Below are 22,121 nucleotides of genomic sequence, written 5' to 3' on the forward strand. Positions count from 1 at the left end.
AATAAAATCATGTATAAACATACCTAAATGTGATTAGCTTAACTAATTATTACATAATCATCAGTCATCAATTTCATATCATCCCAAAAGCATGTTTTAAAGTATTTTTGGAAGTGAGTAATGCCTGAAGGCTCACTGGAAAACTGTTCCACAATTTGACTCCACAAACAGAAAAACTAAAGCCTTTAATTGCTGTTCGTGCGTTAAGAGGCTTCAAGTCCAACTTTCCCCTCAGGCTTTAGTCCCCTTCTCTGTCAAAGAACATCTCAGTACCTTTGCCGGCAGCATATTATATCTGGCTTGGCTTTATACATAGGAGGAGGAAACAAAGCTGACATGTTTACAGGAGGAGAGAGGCGGAGGAGTTACCTGGTTGGGGGCCGAGGCTCCTGGAGACGTCAGATGCTTTGGAGTCAGGGGATGGTGCAGGGGAACCTATGGAATCGTGGGCTGGGGAGCCAAGGGAGCTGCGATGCTGCTGCTGGGGGCCTCCAGGCTGGGCGGAGGATGGGCGAGGAGTTCCTACAACCTTACTGTAAGGGTCCCAGGGTGAAGAGGGGCGGGAGGGGGGGGGGAGAACATCTGGGGGGAGGATGGTGGTTGGTGGAGAGGGGAGGTGGGATGTGGGGAGTGAGGGAGCGAAGAGAAGCCAGAAGGGGGAGGTGCTTGTGGCCTGAGGAAGACGTCGTCAGCCAGTCCAGAGCTCCCCTGTAGGAGGTGCTGCCTGGGCTGGCCCTCCCTAGAACCTGGCTGGTGCAGAGGGGAGGCGCTGCCCCCCGGGGTCACAGGGCTGCGGCTGCCAGTTTCAGGGGACAGGTGGCCCGAGAGGCGCTGGTTGGCTAAGAGCTGCTGCTGCTGCCGCTGTTCGTTCTTCACCTGCTCCAGCTTCTGAGTGGCCTCCATCTTGGCGAGCTGCTTGCTCTTCTGACGCATTTGCTGAGAGAGAAACACACAGAAGGGACGGGCGGGGAGACAGACGGACACAGAGCGACAGGCGTCAGCGCGAGGACAACAGGTGGAGCTCAAACATGGCGACACAGTGGCTAACGCTGGCTGTCGCTCTCTATCAGTGACTGAAACACCTCCTCCCTCACGTGCTTAGGTTCCAGCTGCTGTCTGAGGTCACATAATGTGACACACATTAGACTTTATAAATCCTGACATGGCACCAAAACGCCACCAGAGGGCGGTCTCTGCTGGAGGAGCATGAGCCAGCCAACAGATGAAGCTGTGCAGACTCATATTTAACTGTAAAGAGCCGTGGATGAACAGGGAAGCACTTTGCTGAGTTTTGAAACATCACTGGGATTTTTTCCATAAGATTCCTTCTTTCCTACTCGACAGGTCCTAAACTCCACTCTTCAACGTAATGCTACGTGGTAAACGGACTGGTTCTTATTTAGCACTGTTCTACTCTATTTGAGAACTCAAAGCCCTTTTTTTTTTAAAACATGTTGCATTCATACACATACAAGCACTTTTTTCCTAACATTCACACCGATGAGCGCACTGGGAACAACTTGGGGTTCAGCATCTTGCCAGGGACACTTTAGAATGCCGACTGGAGCAGCCAGCCTTCCTGATTAAGGACTCAGATGATTATTTATGAAGGTAGGAGTCTTCTCCTACAGAGCAAACCTGGTCTTAATGTACACAGAGCTGTGACAGAACAGTTTATGGGACCCTTTCTTGTCTTAAAATAAAGATTTGCCCTGTTTTTTCATCCGATGAGGAGCAGCAGGCTTGTTTTTTTGTGTTTTTCCCCTTTTGCCGGGTGATTGTAATGCACTGCTAACTGCTGGCTAAAGGTGGCGGTTTTCACCTGGAGGCTTTTATCCAGCCACCACTGAACACCAGAACAATCAGGAGTTGGATCGGTACAGCACACAGAGGAGAAACATGCAAAGACAGAGGCATCAGAAACTCCTCAGGTCTGACAGGTGAAGCTACACTATCTGGACAAAAGTGTTGGGCCACACCTCTTAATCTCAGGTGTTTCCAGTCCCATTGCCACAGGTGTTTAAAAAGAGCTCCCTGAAACTGAGCGTGGTGCTGCCACTGCAACAAGTCACTTCGTGAAGTTTCTTCCCTCCTTGATATTCCAGCATCAGCTGGCAGTGGGATCATTGCAAAGTGGAAGGATGCAGGAACCAGAGCGCCTCAGCCAGGTAACATTACACCACCTGTCTGCTGACTCTGTAACTGCAGAGCTCCAGCCTCCTCTGACATTATCAGCAGAAAAACTGCACCAGGAGATTCGTGGCTGAGCAGCTCCTGCAGGACTTTAGTCCATCTAGTGTCCCACATCACCTGCACTCGGGCAGTAGAGCAGATTTCTGGTGTGGGGCTGATCAGATACTAATTAGTTCGTTCCCAGAGTATTTCTCTGTGTGACACCCGTCACTAGTGTCCTCCACTAACAATGAATGAAGTCTACACTGTCCAATAAGTAAGTGCTTTATTATTATAATCTTGAACATGTTTTTTTTAAATGTGCTTATAAATCATCTCCCTCATAAACCGGGCTGAAGGGAGGAAAGGTAATGTTAGCGATGTTAGCGTTTTTAAAGGATGCACCAATTCATTGGGTAATTTGACAGATTTGATTACAAAAAAAATTCTCAATGCAAAGTCTTTGTGTCGATGCTACACAGCTCTGTAGAGCTCACCTGCCAGCACGACTGTTTCTCACACACCTGCAGTAGAAATGTATTTAGGAGGGTACGTGTGAACAACATTCAGCCTGTGTGGGCCCCAGTTTTTCAACAAAAAGTCTGGCAACACAACCACAACAGTGATGCTGTCACAGTTTAACGCGGAGTCTGTCCACACACAGAAGTGTAAAGAGGCGGAGCCGTTACCGAGACGGTAAATGTTTTTCTAGTGTCAGCCGCGCTCGTTCCTGTAAGCACCATCAAACCTTTACTGGGACACAGCTGGAGGTCCTTCATCAACCACCTGATCATCAAGAAGCAGAGAACTCTGCATCTGCTCCGTCTGCTTCACACAGAAACTCTGCAGTCAAACTACAGAAACTAAAATAACTGAACGACTGATGGGATGCTAAAGCAGGCAGATGGCAGCTGTCCTGCTTTCTGTCACAGTGATACCTGCAGGGGCGAGTCTGGGGGAGCAGGGGGTGCACAAGCCCATTATTTTTTGGCTTTAGATTGATTATAGATTTAGTAAACATTAATAAAATATCCATTAATATTACAAATATTCATATGAGGCACTGAGCTGCAGCTGTTGGGTTGGACACTGAATTATTATTAATATTAATTATTAACATGCTGCATCGAAGCACAAGAACAAACCTCAGAGGAACACTTCACTGCAGAACCACATACTCCTTCAAAGGCACACACACACACACCTACACACACACACACACACACACACACACCCCACACCCTGAGGAGATACACTGTCAGAACTGTTTCAGCATCCTGCTGATGTAACAAAGGCAATGAAGGCCTTAGTTTAGGTCACATTATATCTTATTTATTTCACTTCTTTGGCTGTTAAACTATTAAAACACTGCCAGTTCATTGTAAAAAGCATTTATCCGATTATTCGATTCATAGCTGAATACTGGAGCACTAAAATAATCGATAGCCTGCAGCTCTGATATTAAAACTGCTACTGCAGAGCAGAGCGTGTGTGGAAACTGTGGCTCTAATAAGTGTGGACTACCTGTCCTCTCTCATGCATGGGTGGAGACGCAGCTTCCTCCCAGTCTCCCTGCAGGAGAGGACTTTTACAAAGTGTGCCTTTTGTGAGTGGAAGGTGTTCATCAAAGCTGTGACAGAGGAGACTCTGAGAGGAGAACGTTCTCGTTCAGCAGGAGAAAGAACGTTAGGCAGGCAGACGCTCAGGCCACGGCCTCCGACTCTGGGCCAGCGACTCGTATCTTTGCTCTAAGTGGCGTTTGAGTGTGACAGTCAGATCGGATCTAGCCCCTCCTCTTCCTCCCTCCTTCAGATCTAACCCGTCCTGTGGCCCAGAGAGGAGGACCGAGGCTGAAGCCGGCTCCACGGGTCTGAATTCCTCGCTCAGTTCCTGTCCTGGAGCTCCGTCACACACTGTTGTGTCGTTGGTTTGGTTCTTTAATCTGAGAGGAGAACATGGTTCTGACTGAATCCCGATTGGCTCGTTAACATCATTTCAAAGGCCCAATGATCAGGTATTGATTGATTGTGGAGCTCCAGAGTGAACACTGAGGTGAGTGCAGAGGATTTCAGAGGCTCGTGGATCCAGGAAGTCTGCCTCCAATAGTTGGCCTTGAGATCTTACCAGAGCTGCCTACAGATGGCCTGGCAGGGACAATCTTTATCTGTTGGAGATTTTTTGCTTTGGGGGAGATTTTCCTGCCTCTTCTTACCGGCTCCCCCTCTGTCTTTTACCTCTCCCTTTTCAATGACATCAGAGACGTTAGTGTGAGGAGGGAGGCTCAGCAGGCATGCACATCACAAGCATCATATTCATCACAATACACCCCACCCTATGACATGCAGCCTTTTGGTTACCATGGTTACTACAGAGAGCGGGGAAACCAACGCCAGCCTTGGACTCGGATCAAATCCGTGTGACGCACTGATGACACTCAGACCACGTGATGTCTGGAAGCTCTCAGGGCTAACTTCAGCCTTCAGCTCCATCACGCGGGTCCATCTACGACCACTCTTCGTTCTAACGATGCGCCGCGATCGAGCTCCTGAGGGCCGCGGCGTGCGGCCTTGTAGACGTGTGAGCTTTGCCTTGAAACCCGATTTCTTTGTTGAGCAGCAGCCTTTCATCATAATGAATTTTACAGAGTGCACTCAAAGTGCGTCTACATTCAGTGGTCACCACCTACACTGTGTGTTCCCATCATGCATTGTGCTTTTGTTGGATTTGTTAATTTGGGAAAGCTCTGCCCTGTGATTGGTTAAATCCGGCATTTTCTGACCGGAGTCTGGGTGTGGTTTCTCGCTCTGCTTCTACTTCATGAAGATGGAGAGCTGGACATGCTCAGCACACTCAGGCTCTGCCTCACCTGTCTGAACTTCCACTCCTGCTCTGCCTCTGACTCTTTGGGCCTCAGCGGGTCCTTGAAAGGCATCTCCGCCTCCATGGAAACTGAGTCAAGGGTCCCCGGCGGTGCAGGCGGCTGCTGCTGTGCGGGCTGGTGGCGTTTGAGCGGGTCGTTGGACAGCTGCACTTTGCTGATGCGCTGAGCCGCTCGATTGTCCCCGAGCTTTTTTGCTGCAGAGAGAAAAACAACACGGCAGTCACAGACGGCCAGACGCCAGAACAGACACCATCATGGAGCTCCTGGGGCCACGAGGGCTGTTATACTGTTGGTTATGATGGGGGGGGGGGGGGGGGTGGGTTGTGTGTGTGTGTGTGGTGTGTGTGTGTGTGTGTGTGTGTTGTGTTTGACTTCTTCTTCACATCATAAGCTTGTAGAGGCTGTCTTTCATTATTTTTGCCTCCCTTTTGGCCATAGATTGTACCAGGACCTGGCTCTGTGTCCTCCTGAGTATTGAGCTCAAACAACACTCTGTTCTGTTCTGTCTGTTCTTCAGGGCCTGAACACAACGTTCTAAAACTTACAGGAGGAACCAGCGGTGGAAGATGATCCTACTACCATGATATAGTTTAAATGGAGACCTTTAATAGGCTCCAACTTGTTCTGAACAGCCAACTATCCCACACGGTGACTGAAGGTTCACCCAGAATGCATTGTTGTGAAGTTTCCTCTCAGAATCGTGAGCCGGAAACTCACCACGTAGGGCGCTCGGTCCTCGAGCGCTGGCCTTCCTCCCCAGCTTGGTGATCTGCTTCACTCTGGTGGACCAGTCTGACAGAGGAGCAGAAAACATCTGTCAGCTTTCTCTTGAACACCACTGAAACTGCAGTAAAACCTTCATCTCTGAGAGGGGTGTGTGTGTGTGTGTGTACCCGGGTACTGCTGCCTCAGGTGGGGGAAGTTGGTGTTGCAGTAGAGCACCGGCGCGACGGTGGCCATCTCACCCAGACTCTCCTCCTTCTCCCACTTCAACATGCTCCTCTGAGCTGTCGACAGCGTGTCCTGCTCGCCCTCTCCTGCTGGAGCCTGCTGATTGGCTGGAGCCAATGCAGGGGTGGGACCCTGAATTGGAGCGGGGCCTTCATGAGGAGGCACCCTAAAGCCGGCCAGACCCTGGACGCTGCTGGGCATCATGGGAAGAGTGGCTGGCGCGAGGCCGTTCATCAGTGGGAGGCGAGGAAACACCGCAGCTGCTGACAGGCGATCAATACACATGATCAGTTAGGATCAGAGATGATTGGATTCAAACAGAGCTCATCTGAACCCTCACTAACAGTATTTATCCTACAGTCACTATTTTCATGTTAAAGCAGGTGGCTGAAGACAGAGGGTGCTGGAGGGGCAGGACCTGACTGAGGTAGTGTTAATCAGATAATAACTGAGAGCACTGACATGCATTCAGGAGCAAATGGGAATAAAACCTTTAGAGAGATTCAAATTTATCAACAAAAAGGTTGGTGAGACCGCAGCGATGAAGAGGAGGCTCTCCGCCTGCTCGCTGTCAGCAGCACGGAGGGAGGTGGTGCTGCTCCAGCCTTCAGGAACAGCTCCGGTTTGGAACAATGAGACCCAGACGCTTAAACACTTCAGACGCTTCGCTAATTTCTGGTGGAGCTGCAGCATCGCATCTCTGACACACAGCGAGCAGCGAAGAGGCGGGGCTCACGGAGAAGAGAAACGTTTGACTGGCGGCAGCATCGCTCGTTATCACGGTCACAAACCAAACCTCCAATCAGAGCCCTCAATCAAAGCACCTGACCAACGAGCTTCAAGGTGAGGAAAAGGTTCTCAGCTGCTGCATCCAGCAGAGAAGATGACAACAAAGGTATACAAAGACAAGGTGTGTGTGTGTGTCTTTACCTGTGCTGTGTGTCTTGTTCACAGCAGCAATGTGTGTGTGCTGGCTCTGCTCTGATTGGCTGTTGCTGCTGTCTGGACTGAGAACAGCAGTGAAGACCTCCTCTACATCCTTGCCCTCCAGCTCTGCACACACACACACACACACACACACACACACACACACACACACGTTAGCAGACAGATGTTTTCACACTTCACTGCTGTGTGAAAACCATTCCCAGGTTTGTGTTTCCTCCAGGATCGAGGATGTTACATCAGCTGTTAATGAAAGTGTGATTGTAACCATGTTTGCTGTGACGTATCAATGTCTAAAAAAGGACATACAGTATGATGTCATCAGCATATCTCAGGTAAGCGCTCTCTGAGAGAAGCGGCTGCTCTAACAGTTGGTAATTCGTGCGGCCTTCAGTAAAACCTGACAGCTGTACCTGTTTCACTCTCAGCCTGTATCTGATTAGTCAGATTAAATAAACCCTGGGGTGACCTATGGAGCTCATGACCTCCATGGTGTGACCTCTAAGCTGGATTCTCTGATGTCAGGCTGACTGAAGCTAGGTAACATAAAGAGAAGTTATGATGGTGCATCATGTGATGCTGAGGCAGGTGATCGGTCTTACCTGGGATCTTGTAGAGCTTGCTGAGGATGGCACCTGAAACAGGAGAACACAGCACTCAATCAGCTGCTTTAATCATACACGTTCATGCTGCGTGCACGTGTCAGGCCTGAAGGCGACTGTAGGCGGGGCAAAATACTAGAGGCTGAACTCACCATCAGTGACCATCTTATCAAGCTCAGGACTCAAGATGGCATCCAGAGGCTCCTCCTGCACCGCCCTCTGGACACGTCCACCGTTTCCTGTCGGTTCAGAGGTCAAAGAGGGGTCGTCTGCCACGTTGCTGATGTCCAGACCTGCTGAAAGAGAGAAAGACAGAGAGATGGGGGATAAATAAGAGAGCCAGACGCATGGACAGACAGGAGGTCAGCAGGAAGCAGCAGCAGCAGCAGCAGAAGAATGAGTCTGTGATCTCTGGAGGAGGAGACGAAGATGATTCAGGCTGTTATATCACAGGGCAGGAGGAGGAAGAGTTCTGAAGAGTTCATATCTTCAGAATTAGATGAGGAATGAGAGCAACATCTAGAAGAGAAACAGGAGGAGAAGCAGAAGCAGCAGATCTGTAACTGGAGCTCCAACAGCACAAATATGGTCCAGAAGTCCAGGTCAGGACGAAGCCTAGCAGACAGCTAGCAGCTACAGCCGCCTGTGTCGCCATCCACCTGTCAGAGGCCACGCCCCAAATGATGCAAACTTTGATCCAATTGGGGACTGACTCCCTGCGGTCCCTCTGCTGGACTGCAGAGGAACTGCAGGTCAGCTGCTCTGATAAATTCTGAGCCGTTTGGTTTTTGTAGGTTAATAAATTTATTTTGGACCTTTGGACTGTCAGATTTTAGCCTCCAGAAACAAAACCGAGCTGAGGTGAGATTGAGGACGAGGAGGTCTTCCTGGAGTCTTACCAAATGGAGAAGGGGAGCGCTCCACCTGGAACTGACCTGGAAACAAATACACACAGTTATGGTGTGAACTCTTCTTCGTTGGTGTCCTCACTGAGCAGGCAGAGGTTGACGGGTGAAGAGGCTGATGGGAACTCGTGTGTGTGTGTGTGTGTGTGTGTGTGTTGTACCGTGTTGTCCCGTGGCGAGGATGTGAGGGTCAGTGTTCAGGACGTCAGATAGATCCACAAGAGCATCGTCTGACCCGGCTGGATGGCAACACACACCACACACACACACACACACACACACACACACACACACACACACACACACCACACACACACAAACACAAACGTACGATTCACAGAGAGGCACGAATAAAGATGACCCCACTTCCTGTCTGAGGAACAGGGAGTGATATCGTCCTCTACACAGGCCCATCAGCCAATGATGAGTGAGGATGAAATGCTGATAAAAAGGTAAGCAGAGAGTTAACTCACGCAGCGTTCCCGCCTTTCTGTTGGCTCCGGAGGGGGAGGGGCCGTGCAATCCAGAGGTGGGGCCTTTCACTTCACCTGTCACTGCTCTTGATTGGCTGCTGCCGGATGGCCCAGGTCCCGCCCCCTTGTCCAGCTGTCGACTCCGGTCCAGAAGATCTCGCCCAAAAAAGGCCTCCTGCAGAGGGAAGGGGTCAGCCAATCAGAATGCAGGAATCCTCAGTGGGTGGTGTGTGTGTGTGTGCGCGCGCGCGTGCATTACCTGCAGGTAAGACGGGAAGGTCTCCTCCAGTTTTGACTTCTTCTTCCTGTACCTCTTCTTCGCCTTCTCCATTGTTTGGTCGGTGGCAGCGGGAACCATCTCCATGGCAACATCTGTAAGCACATGACTGTTTGTTTCTGACATCAGCAGTAAGAGAGAGAAAGCTGGGCGTGCTCACAGGCACACGTCTCACCTTCGTCTCGGCCCAGCAGCGTGTCTGTCGAATCCTTCCTGCACAGCTTGATGCGGCTCTGGCCCGCCCCCTGCCTTTGCTCCGCGCTGACGCACCATGAACCCGCCGATACCTGAGGACACACAGACAGGTGGGCACGGAGAATGTTTGCACTGACCCCCACTCTGATCTACACGAAGCTCCGCCCCACTCCTCACCCTGGCCTGTAGGGCTTCCGTTTCCTCTTCTTGTTGCCATCGACAACATCGGGGCTCCTTGGTGATGTCACTCATCTGGACGTGGTCTCGCTCAGGGCTGGACCGTCAGATTTTTCCATCTCACTGCTTCCAACGGAGCGCCTGCAGTTAAAACTCGTTAACATCGTTCCCCAGGATGGTGTTAAATAAAGTTTATTGCAGTCGAGTTGGGCTAAAACCATAAAAGGACTTCCTGTTTGGTCACAGGATGATGAAGAAGCTGTAACAGCAAAAAGAGGAAGCTGACAAGCTTCTGCTTTTACTGTCAGATGAAACTCGTCCAGGCTGTTACTGCTGAGATCAACCTTTCTTTAACTCAAACACATTTTATTCACGAGGTCTCTACCTATAATTCTAAATTCAAAGAGTGACGTCTGATTGGTGGAGATTGCGGTTACCATGGAAGTGTTTAAACCCATCTCCTTATTAAGAGCAGTGACAGCGGTCAGGATGGAGGTGCTGTCAGGCTGTACTTCACTACAAAAAGGCTCTTGATCTTCATTCACGAGCCCTCCTCTCAGTAAACTCTGGCTCACCTCCACCTTTAAATCAACCGTCACATTTAAAGCGACCTTGAACCGAACATAAACAAACCTCCTCACGGCTAAAAAGCACACCGGAAATCCAAACCTCCAACGAATCAAACGGCGAGTGCGACTGACCTCTGCTGTGGTCTGGCTCGGTGACGGGGTCGGGGTCAGTTGGGGTCTGCAGGACAGACACGCTGTTCTGGTTGATGATCCTCAGCTTCAGTTTGGGTTTACACCTGCAGACAGGAAGCAGCGCGTCACGCTCGCCCACACCAACCCAACACGGCAGAGCTACGGGACGGTGGCCTTACCTGCGCCACCTGCGCGGCGATGTCAGCGGTTCGACCAGAGACTGCAGGTGAGACAGGCCCGATTCGGTCAGGCAGACTCCGTCCTGAGTGTACGTCTTTGAGTCTGCAAACAGACGATGGTTACATCACATGATTTCTATGACTCACCAAGTTCTTTTAACGTGACTCAGAAAGAACCGAAGGCTCCAGTCTGGAGACAGACTGCTGTTTAGAAAGGGTCATAAAGCAAGCGCTCCCAGTTTGATCGATTTTGATGGTTTTGCTTTGCGAGCGCAGGAACTTTGACAGATTGGCTGGATTTTAAAGTGTGTGTGTGTGAGGCCTCAGTTTGTTGTTTCAGAGTCTCAAATTTAGGAGCCATTAAACCTCACACTTCGTCACAGCTGCTGCAGCAGTGGATGTAAACATGAACACACACATGCACACACGGGGTCTCAACGTGCAATACTCAACACCTGCTCATGTCAGCTGTATCATATAAATTCCATGTATTCCTGCTCTGTCTGCTGTGGGCTAATAAAGTTCTTATTTTATTCAACGTTCAAGTTCAGAGCTCTCAGACAGCTTTGGGACCAATAAGATGAAGGAAGTTCTCATGTGAACTTTGACCTTACCAGTTCTTCTGGTATGAAGCAGTCCAGAGGGCCTGATTGGACCCTTTGAGGACCGGTTTCTAGGCCCCCAGGCTATTATGTTTGACACTCCAGCCATACATAAGCATCTAATTACACGAAGGCTTCCACACACCTGGGGAACATCTGGATAGCCCCCCCAGTGTCTTTAGCACATGAGTCAGTCACCAAGGTTGTTTATCAGAGGAGAACCTTAAGCATTCACTGAAGGACAAACAGAGAGAGGGAGGAGGGGGGGACTGACCGGGTTCTATGATCCTGGTGATGACCTGAGCCATGTAGGGACCAATGAGTCTGACCTCACTGAACAAACACACGCATCAGACCCATGCTTCACAATAACAGTGTGTGTGTGTGTGTGTGTGTGTGTGTGTGTGTGTGTGTGGTGTGTGTTGCGCTCACCGTAGGGCTGCGGCCGTGTGTTCTGCACAGCGAACAGTCAAATCCTTCATCAGCAGCAACTTCCACATCATCCTCAGTGGTCAGACCCTGACACACAGCGTGGACCCACCTACACACAAAGACGGGTGAATGATGTCCAGACCGGCAACCCCACACCGACCCCACACCTAAGCGCGTGTGTTACCTGTCGCACTGCTGGCACTGCAGGATGAGGTCGTCCTGCATGTACGCTCGCTGACAGACGGGACAGCGGCTCAGGCTGCAGCACGGCCCACACAGGCTGTAGTTGCTCTGCCACTCACAGTGCAGCCCGGGGGAGGCGGAGCCACACTGGACGCACCACACACACCTGAGGGGAGGAGACGAACCGGCACAGATCAGCTGTTAAACTTCCTCTGCTGTGTCAGAGAAAGTCTTCTTCTTTGGTGGAAACACACAGCGGACAGGGAACACTTGAATCCGGCAGGTCACTCAGGACCCGCCAGCTTCAGTCCCGATAAATGAGAAGCCTCATCAGAGCATTAACCTGCAGCCTGCGTGTCAGTGTGTTCACCAGATCGCTTTAACACAATGAAACCTCACAGAGAAAAAGCCAATCAAAGACTTCCATCCACACCACCTGATCAGTGAGGTAAAGTTGGAGAAAAACGTCTCCCTGACAGCATTTTTCCCACGCTGGGAGAAACTCAAACACTAGCCCAGGATAATTAATACTGTTTGGTGGGTTGTCAGTGTTCTAGCTAGCAGTTGCTCGCCAGGCACTGCGCCAGGCTGAGGATTTCACCTTCACTTTCGGACCTCTGTTGTCACTGCATTTTGCAAACACGAGCCCGCCCTGCGGACTCTGCCCCGGCTAGATTGCTGCTTGCACCTGTATTATTTCACTACAATTACAATCTACCACAGAGCGCGGAGAGTTCACAATGTGCACGTTTGATCTCCCTACGGTCATGCGTGTGATCTGAAATGACAACCAGCACGAACGCGAGGAGGAGTAAGAGGAAAACTGAAGATCGAATAAAAAATTCAGGCATGATTTAACACGATAAGTTTTTTCCACGCCTCCATTGTGCTGTGAGTGTGCGTGTGTGGCTGTGCACACATTTTGCTCGCTGTGCAGAGAATGTCAGCTGTTATTTTTTCTTTAGCTGTAGCCACCAGAACAATCACTATAACCACAGTTTGCTAGCGGGAGCTGTCATAGCACTAGCGATCGTTTGGTGACAGACGTCCTCTTTCCTCAGTATCGAGGGGAATATTTTTTATGCTTTAATCCCTGATTAGCAACTAAAAGTAGAGCTGCAGCAGAAACGTAATTTGGAGGATGCTTGTGAATAAAAAAAAAAAGCATTACAGCGTTAAGCTCATGCAGCCCCCAGTTTTTCAACAAAAACACAACAGCAGCTGTTTTACTGCAGTCTGTCTGCACATGCGCAGCAAGCGCAAAGAGGCGGAGCCGTTACTGAGAGGGTGGAGCCAAAGACGTCCAAAGCAGCAGCTCTTGTTCCTGTAACCACCTCTGTAACCTTTACTGGGAAACAGCTGGAGGTCCTTCATCAACCACCTGATCAGCAACATGAAGAACAGAGAACTTTGTAGCTGCTCCATCCACCCTGTTAGTTTCACTGCAGTGAAACTGCAGTACGGAAGTTAAAATGTGCAGATGAACTGTTAATATGAAAAAATTTTTCTTATCCAATTAATTGGAGTAAATCAATAGAATACTCGATTACTAAAATAATCGATAGTTACAGCCCTACTTATATTCAGAAAGCCACAGTCAAACATTACTTTTCAGCACCAGTGGACCTATGAAAGGCCTTCAAGAAAAAAACTACAGTTCCCAGCAAGATGATGTCACTTACAACATGGTGGCTGATTTTCCAATGTAGGAAATGCTTTTAGCAGCTGACTGTTAAAACATCTGGATTATGTTTTTGTTGTGTACGCTTTTTACATGATTTCTGCAAACCCATTAGTCAAAGTAAACGACACTCTTGGGCACATTAAATGCATGATAAATAAGTGTAACTCTTCTGGATTATATGCAAAAATTATCACTCTATTTGTCTAATAAGGCCTGAGTTAGCGTTCTGTGTTGGTCCTTCGTACATAACTGAAAATCCTCTCTGAACCTGACCTGACCTGCACCTTCAGAAATGTAACTACAGGTTCACAAAGACTGTGATTAGGCTTCAGAGGTGCTTTCTGGTTACATGTGCAGGCACCGTCACTCAATTAACAAGTGGGAGCAGCTTTTAGCGGTTAGCATTAGCTTGCTAATTAGCATCAGCACCCCCTGAGGCTGAAAAAAATTCATGGCTAGAAGCCTGGGTGTGTTTACATTAAAGGTCTGCAAAATAAGAAGTTACCAAATCTACAGGGGTATCAGGTGAACCACCCGGGCACTGTTTCTGTGGCACCTGCATCGTCTTCAGCACCTGAAATGAAGACAACTGGACCTCTCTTTGGTTACCGAGGACATTTCACCTCATCCAGAAGGCCTGTTCTGTTCTAACAGCCGAGTCCCGGCTGGGCTCCCAGCAGGGGGAGGATTCAGCGCCGCCGCTCCCGCAGAGACTCGAGCTCGACTCGTAGGCATCACCGATTTTCACACATCATTTTCAAACGTTATTAATTACGAACATGAGGCCTGGTTAAATGTGGGCGCTAATAGCTACGAGTCCGGTTCACACACAGCTTTGTTTTCTTGGTTGCTATGGTGATGCTGCTGAGCTTTTCTACATATCCAGGCTCACTGACACAAAGCCAGAAGTTTTGTTATGTTTGCTGGCTGATCAGCTGGTCCCACTCCTGTGGACTATGTGGCCAAACTGTTGGATGACCACGTATTTTCTCCTCATGCTGCACTCTGTAAAAACGAGGACAGGTGAGTAGCACCTGTCTATGACTGGCAGGTGGACCCACCATTTGCATTTCCAGGCTCCTTTAGGCACTGTGAGGAGGGGCGGGTCAAGGCAGTAGGTGTGGTAACTGATGTCACAGTCGTCACATAGCAACAGTCGCCCGGGGTCGCTGGCCTCGCCGCATGCCTCGCACACCGTGCACTCCAAACAGCGCCACCCCTTGTTCAGGATCACCCGAGTGATCTGCAGACAGAACATTCAAACAGTGAGATGACTGACAGGAAGTAATGAGAGTAATCAGATTACAGGCAGGTGAGTACTGACCTTAACGTTGACACAGTAGGGATGGTAACACTGTCCACACTGAGAGCACGCCAACAGTCGGCCTTCAGCTCCCTGCCCGAAACTGCCGCACACCACACACATGTCCTGCACACACACACACACACAGGTGCACGTTAACTGCAGACTGTCACATCATCACTGCTTTAGCACGCTGATGTCACAGGAAGGTGAGCGTACCTGTCTGAGGGTGAAGTGGTCTGATGTGGAGAACATCACCACCGTGTTGTGCATCGAGTTCTCCTCATCTTCCTTCGCCGGGAACACCTCCACATAGCCACTCTAACACACACACAAAATCAATTATCATGGACCAATCAGTCATGCGTATATGTATGCACAGGAGTATATGTGTGCGTTTGTGTTCTTACTCCTGGTGACACAGTCACACTGTCCTGAGTCTTCATCCGGCTCCTTCCTCTACCTCCTCTTCCTCCAATGCCCCCGCCTCTGGACCTCCTCCTGCCCGGAAACCCAGAACCACGACCCTGAGGAGGTGGAGAAGATGGACAAAGAGGAGGAGGAATATAAAAAGAACAAAGAGAGGGAGAATATCACCACACCATGATGTCACAAGAACAAGCAACAACACAAGCGGGATCCCCTCACAGCCCTGTAAGGAATTTAAAAACTTCCAAGGAAATCAAGGTTTATATTTTCCTGGAAGAATTTTGGCTCATTAGAGAGTCAGATCTCTTCCCCTGTGATACTGATTTTAGTCCCCAAATATCCCACACTCTATTTAGCCAAGTGAAACTTCCCATGCCCGTATTGGCCCTTAACGTCCCACATCACTGAAGCGACTGCTGTTGTGATTTTGGGCTGTATAACACTGAACTGAACTTGAGCCCCTCGCACCCGTTAGTCCCTGAATGACGACCAGCTGCAGCTTGCGTCCCTCTGAGGTTTCACTTCCTGTGGTCGCCACATAAAACACACGACACAAATTGATCTGACCCTCAGGAGCGTTTGATTAGACACTTTTGCAGCCCAGCGGGGTGGAGCACACGTTCTCTCTCTCTCTCACACTCACACACCCAGGCAAGCACGGGGTGCGCTTATTTCTCACACCCAGGACAGAGACATCGTTAGTAAGCTGCTGTTAGTCACAGCCTGTCAGAGTTAGGGTGCGCTTCTTTACCACTCTCATGCTCCAGAGCGCGGAGTCTTGTGGGCGGTGTTTAGGGCTGTCCCACCCTCCCTCCCCCGTGGAATCCTGGGAGGACGAGGGGGGGCTGACCGCCCTGCGATTACTCCAACACGAGCCCTGAGTGAGGGGGGAGGAGGAGGAGAAAAGAGGGGGAGGTGGGGACAAAATGCAGTAACATAAATGCAACAGCCACAAAACGAAAAAAATAACTCATGATGACACGATGTTACCATGGCAACCACATGCAGCAGGTATCGATGGCAGCCGAGAGGCTGATCGATCAGAAAAACCTCCACGAACACAGAATAAACAGCTGCATTCAGTGATCTGTGTGTGTGTGTGTGTGCGTGTGCGTGTGTGTGTGTGTGTGTCAGACATGCTCTGTCAGGCTGACGGGTGAGGATGATGATGAGGAGGAAGCACACGAACAACCTGCTTCCCATCATGCCCTGGGAGGCCCTAGGAGGTAGTGATGGTGGTGGGACAGAGCCAACAGCAGCTTTCAAAGCATCCATGCACCTATTGATCACCTGATCAGTGCTCAGGGAGAGCGATTGATCCATTTACTCAATCTTTGTGCCACAGCTTTTTAAAGTGGCCTCCACTCACAGGCTGAACGGCAGGTGGGCGGGCCTTCTACGCCACTATGTAGACGCTAAATCTCTTTGCTGTGAGTCTTGCTGGGTGGGAGGAGCTTGTTACTGACACGAGGAGCAGGGTTTGATTCCTTCATTCACCTCCAGCTACATTTTTATAATCAACGTGTAAGTTAAAAAAACCACACACGTAGAGGTCAAAGGTCACTCACCTGTTTGACCCGGGCTCTGCCGGGGGAGAATCTCCTCTTAGAGATGGCGGGCTTCCCCATGCCGATCTTTTGGGTGAAGGGGAGTATAGTGGTGAGAGGAGCCTGAGGCTGCATACAGAACAAGAGGAGGAGTGAGGAAGAGGAAGAGTGTGTTAGGGGGAGGGGGAGGAGGCTGCCACTGCTGCAGCTTACCTTGGAGAGAAGTGGAGGCTCTCTAACAGCAGGGGAAGTCCTGAGTGAAGGTGAGGGTGGGGTGAGCGGTGGCGGCGTGACAGGTGCTCTGGCGGGGGAGGTCTCGGGGGAGGCCTCGGTGGAGAAGGGAGACTGCCTGAGGCGAATGGCGAGGTCATCAGACAGCCGAGGTGAGCAGGGAGGAGGCCTTAGAGAACGACCCTTCCCTCTGCGTGGGGGTACCGGTGAGGTGGGAGAGGACAGGTGTAGGAGGGAGGGGGGAGGCGATGAGGTCATCAGCTCCATCACCTCCCGGTCTAAAGAGGGGTCCAAGTCCAGCACGGGGCTCACTGGCTCCTCCTCCACGTCTGACTGCTCCTCCTGCTCCTCAGTGATTGGCTGACTGTCTGACTGCTGCACCATTTCAGGAAGCTCCTCCTCCTCCTCCTCCTGTGAGGGCTCAGAGTGTAATTGATGCTCATCTTTGGTGGGTTCTGTTGCCAGAGCAGCAGATTCAAACAGGCTCTGTGATGTGTCCCCATCACCCTCTGATGTCACATGACAGAGAGGTGTTAGATCTTTCAGCCCCACTGTCGGTCCAATGTCACTGGTGGGCTCATCATCTTGGGAGAGGTCCTCTAGAAGGGTGGGCTGGGTGCAAAGAGGAGGGGAGGCCTCCAGGGAGCTGGCTCCCAGAGGAAGAGGTGGTGAGGGAAGGGGGGAGGACGAAGGTTGCAGCGGGGGGACGAAGGAGGCTGGGTGCTGAGTCACCTGGAATCCTGTCGAGAGACAAACAGGGACATGTTAGAGACTCGGACACGCTCAGATCCCCGATGGAGGCATCGGGATCATCCTAGTTCCTGTTCCAAGGGTGGAGCAGACAAAGTGGACCTGGATTAAAAGGGGGCTTTGTTTGTGCTACAGTCACAGGAAAATTCAGATATTAGTTTGGATCAATTACGTGTCAAACCTGTAGGACTGTTGGTGCTCCTTTGCTGATCCTCCTGACCTCGTTCTTCTCCTCCCTCAGTGCCATCTGCAGGCTCCTCTTCCGGGCTCTCTGATGTCTGTTCAGGCTGTTCCTCCTGCTGCTCCTCATGACTCTTCCTCTGCTCCTCCTCTGTGCTCATGGTGTCTGGGTGAACAGAGATTTCAGAACCTCAGAACAGGTTTTGTGTTAATCAGGAACTGTGTGAGCCGCTCCCCCTCATACTCACCCACGGTAGCATCAGAGATCCCTTCAGGACCAGGACCAGCAGAACCAGGATTTGGCCTGGTTATAGAATGAGCAGAGTTAACAGGATCACAAGCAGGACTAACTTCACAGTGGAACAGGCTAGCAGGACCAGGACTACGAATTGGTTCCGCCTGCACAGGACTCTCGGGACCTGGACCAGGTTCTGCCTGTACAGGACTCTCGAGACCTAGATCTGTGGTGGTCTGTTTAAAGCCTGGATCCACATGAACACAAACAGAAACTGGAACCAGGATGCTGTGCGAGGGGCTACTTTGAACCTGCAGAGTGTCAAAAGAGACTGTGTGAGAAGGGCTAACCTGTGAGGGGGTGGGGCATGCGGGACTAAGAGGTGCTTCACTAGGGTGGCTTGAGCTAGGCATCGAAGTGTTATCCTGAGTAGGACTAGTATGGACAGGGCTAGCAGGACTTGGACTGGCCTGAGTGTAAGTAGCATCAGCGGGGGATTGTGGGCTTTGATACAAGGGGCTTGGCGAGGCAGTGCATTGGTGGCTTTCTTTGGGGGCTGGTGCAGGAGCAGTTGGGGAATGGCTGACCTGGCTCAGACTAGTCTGGCTGGGGCTAACAGCACCTGAATTGTCAGGTACAGAAACAGTAGGTGTTGGACTTGTTTGCCTTATACAGTCTGTAGGTTCATCAACACCCATATCAATCTGAACCACACTGGGAAGAGCAGAGCTCTGGTTTATAGGACTGCCAACCATGTCCACATCAGGACTAGTGGAGCTCAGTGGTGCCCCAGTAAGGCTAGTACTGCTTCCAGTGTCAGGAGCTGGACTGTGAGGTGGGCTAACACTGGCAACAACAGCATGTGCGGGGCTGCTGAGAGTCGTGCTAGCTAATGAGGATGTCTGTGTCTGCACTGGGCCTGAGTGAGCTACTACTACATGAACAGAACTAGCCTGACCTGCAGGACTAGTTGGGCTGTGAATGATATGAACATCAGCTACACTAGCAGAGCGGGGACTTGTTTCAGCACTGAGGCTAACAGGGCCCCTTTCTAGGCCGGTATCACTCAGTCTACAGTGTGGAGGACTTGAGCTAGCAGAAGCTGGGGGAGGGCTCGGCTGCTGTCCTGCAGCCAGGTCGAAAGGACTGCAGGGAGTCTGGATATGACTTGACTGACTAGTGGGATTCACCGTCTCCTGAGCATGCTCAAAACCTGCCAGAACAAAGTCACTGTTAGCTTCTGGGTAGCCTGGTCCAGCGTGAGGACTGTCAGGGTGACTGGGACTTGGTTCTGACTGAATGCCATTACTTGGCTGAACGACAAATTCCTCCAGCTCCTCATCCTGACATGGGACGAGGTGAATGGGTACAGCCAGTACTTCTGAGGGGCTCCTCTCCATGGGCACAGGGCTAGCATGGCCTTCAAGACACATGGCTGTGCTTGTAGGCATCTGGCAAGCATGAGTGGGGCTAGCACAAGCTGAGCTGGCTGGGATATGTGTGGGGCTAGCTTTTTCAACAGCTTCCATGAATGATGAGCTGTTGTGAGGACTTTGATAAATTTGGCTAGCTGGGGGAGAAGCCTCCTCCATTTCACCGGCACAAGGTGAACAAGCTAGGCTACTGTGTTTGGCTGAAGTGCTATCGTGAACAAGGCTTTCTGGTGTCTGGAGATCCAGGATATGAGGGGGACTGGAATGATCAGGACTGAGCATGCTACTTTCAGAGGGCTCTGTGGCCAGGTCAGAGGTGGCGTTAAGGGGAAGAGGGCTACTTTCCAGTGTTTGGGCATCAGGGTTAGAACTCTTTTGCACAGGACTATGCTTCAAAGACTCAGGTTCTGTGGGATCATTGGCCTCCTGTGAGACTGTTGAACATGCAGCAAGCTCTAAAGGATGCAAACTAAGCTGTGCAGATCTAGGAGCCTGAGCAGAGCTGGCCTGTACTGGGCTAGTAGGCTGGGACAGACTATACTGTCTGGGTCTGACTGGTGGTGATGATGGGCTACATGGAGCTGAGGCATGTCTTCTTGCTGATGAGAGATCCTGGTCCAGTGTAGACGTGTCCTGTACTTCCCCATACTGCATATGAGCAGGGCTGTTCAATCCAGGGCTCTCCTGGTCCAGTGTAGGTTCAGTATCCTGCAAGGGGCTCCAAGGACGTGATGTGCCAACCTGTACAGGACTATGTGACATAGGACTACGGTCTCTTTGTGGAGGACTGTGCTGCGGCTGTGAGATGACGATGTTCGTCTGACTACATGACACGCTGAACTGCATAGCATTGTCCTGTGCAGGACTATGTGGTGGAAGGCCGTGCTGAGGCTCCTCTGTCCCCAGCTCCACCCTGGTAGAATTAAACGCTGGCTGGGTAGGACTAGGAGGTGGAGGGCTGTGTGGAGAATGTGCAGGTGTGCAGGCCATGGGACTACCCTGTATTGGACTCTGCTGAGATTCTGTGTCCATAAGCTGATCCTTTGTGGAATTCTGCGTAGGACTTTTCTCGAATTCTGTTGGACCAGAGTGAGACTGTGCAAGCTTTTGATGAAGATGCAATGGGGTGCAGCTTTTCTGGTAATGCAGGGAATCCAGGTGGGAAAGTGAGCAACCTTCATGGACCTCTACAAGATTAGGACAAGACGGTGAGGAGCTTATTCTAAACTCTGTGGAATCGGGATGAGATGGAATTGGACTTTGCTCGAGCTCTTCTTGATGAGTAGGAGATATTGTGGGACTAGGCTGAGATGGCTGGAGTTTCATGACAGAAGGTGTAGTCAAAAGTGCAACATTCTGTTGGTGCTCCATGAGATCAGGTTGGGAAAGTACAGGACTCTGTTGGAGCTCTGAGACAGATGGCTGAGGACTGTGTGGGAGGTCTGCAGTCAAAGGTGCAGGACTTTTTTGGATCTTCAAGGAATCAGTGTAAGATGGTGCAGGACTATGCAGGAGCTTCTTGGGAGATGGTGCATTGCGTGGGACCTCTGTGGAATTTGTGTGAGACAGCGCAGGAATTTGTTGGTACTCTGCTGAAGGTGATGAGCAACTTTGCTGGATCTCTGTGGGAGGTGATAGAGGACCTTGCTGAAGCTCCATGTTTTCAGAGCAAGATGGTTCAGGCCATCTGAATTCTTCAGTTTGTAAGGAATTTGGTTGAAGAGCCATGGAAATAGGGTGAGGTGGTGCACAAATTTGTGGGAGCTCTTTGGGAGAACGTGCAGGACTTTGTTGGCATTCTGTGAGAGATGATGATGAACTTTGTTGGAGCTCCATGGAATCAGGGTATAATGTTGCAGGACTTTCTGAGAGCTCTTTGGGAGATGGTGGAGGACTCTGATGGAGCTGTGTAGAATCAGATGGCGGAGGACTCTGATGGAGCTGTGTAGAATCAGATGGCGGAGGACTCTGATGGAGCTGTGTAGAATCAGATGGCAGAGGACTCTGATGGAGCTGTGTAGAATCAGATGGCAGAGGACTCTGATGGAGCTGTGTAGAATCAGATGGCGGGGGACTTTGTGAGAGCCCTTTGGGAGATGGTGCAGGACTTTGTGAGAGCTCTTTGGGAGATGGTGCAGGACTTTGTGAGAGCTCTTTGGGAGATGGTGCAGGATTTTGTGAGAGCTCTTTGGGAGATGGTGCAGGACTTTGTGAGAGCTCTTTGGGAGATGGTGCAGGACTTTGATAGAGCTCTTTGGGAGATGGTGCAGGACTTTGTGAGAGCTCTTTGGGAGATGGTGCAGGGACTTTGTGAGAGCTCTTTGGGAGATGGTGCAGGACTTGTTGGCATTCTGTGAGAGATGATGATGAACTTTGTTGGAGCTCCATGGAAGCAGGGTATAATGTTGCAGGACTTTCTGAGAGCTCTTTGGGAGATGGTGGAGGACTTTGATGGAGCTCTGTAGAATCAGATGGCGGGAGACTCTGGTGGAACTCTGTAGAATCAGATGGCGGAGGACTTTGATGGAGCTCTGTAGAATCAGATGGCGGGGGGACTTTGATGGAGCTCTGTAGAATCAGATGGCGGGGGACTTTGATGGAGCTCTGTAGAATCAGATGGCGGAGGACTTTGATGGAGCTCTGTAGAATCAGAT

The 22,121-nt window shown here is 50.6% G+C and overlaps 1 protein-coding gene across 1 annotated transcript in view; it reads right to left on the minus strand.

Moving 5' to 3' along the window:
* Positions 1-22,121, minus strand: part of LOC115799881 (histone-lysine N-methyltransferase 2C-like) — a 51,666-nt gene that overhangs the window by 16,525 nt on the left and 13,020 nt on the right. Inside the window, 30 exon segments of the mRNA XM_030757180.1 lie at positions 370-567; positions 570-936; positions 5,039-5,247; positions 5,774-5,845; positions 5,947-6,264; positions 6,935-7,057; positions 7,552-7,584; positions 7,704-7,847; positions 8,451-8,486; positions 8,618-8,695; positions 8,930-9,104; positions 9,189-9,301; positions 9,382-9,448; positions 9,450-9,496; positions 9,583-9,619; positions 9,621-9,675; positions 10,264-10,383; positions 10,459-10,561; positions 11,335-11,389; positions 11,493-11,601; positions 11,677-11,841; positions 14,421-14,602; positions 14,684-14,788; positions 14,882-14,983; positions 15,073-15,189; positions 15,843-15,968; positions 16,660-16,767; positions 16,852-17,609; positions 17,801-17,965; positions 18,048-22,119. Coding sequence (XP_030613040.1) covers positions 370-567; positions 570-936; positions 5,039-5,247; positions 5,774-5,845; positions 5,947-6,264; positions 6,935-7,057; positions 7,552-7,584; positions 7,704-7,847; positions 8,451-8,486; positions 8,618-8,695; positions 8,930-9,104; positions 9,189-9,301; positions 9,382-9,448; positions 9,450-9,496; positions 9,583-9,619; positions 9,621-9,675; positions 10,264-10,383; positions 10,459-10,561; positions 11,335-11,389; positions 11,493-11,601; positions 11,677-11,841; positions 14,421-14,602; positions 14,684-14,788; positions 14,882-14,983; positions 15,073-15,189; positions 15,843-15,968; positions 16,660-16,767; positions 16,852-17,609; positions 17,801-17,965; positions 18,048-22,119 — 8,359 coding nt within the window.

The sequence above is a fragment of the Archocentrus centrarchus genome, chromosome 20, assembly GCF_007364275.1.
Source record: "Archocentrus centrarchus isolate MPI-CPG fArcCen1 chromosome 20, fArcCen1, whole genome shotgun sequence".
Classification (NCBI taxonomy): Eukaryota; Metazoa; Chordata; class Actinopteri; order Cichliformes; family Cichlidae; genus Archocentrus; species Archocentrus centrarchus.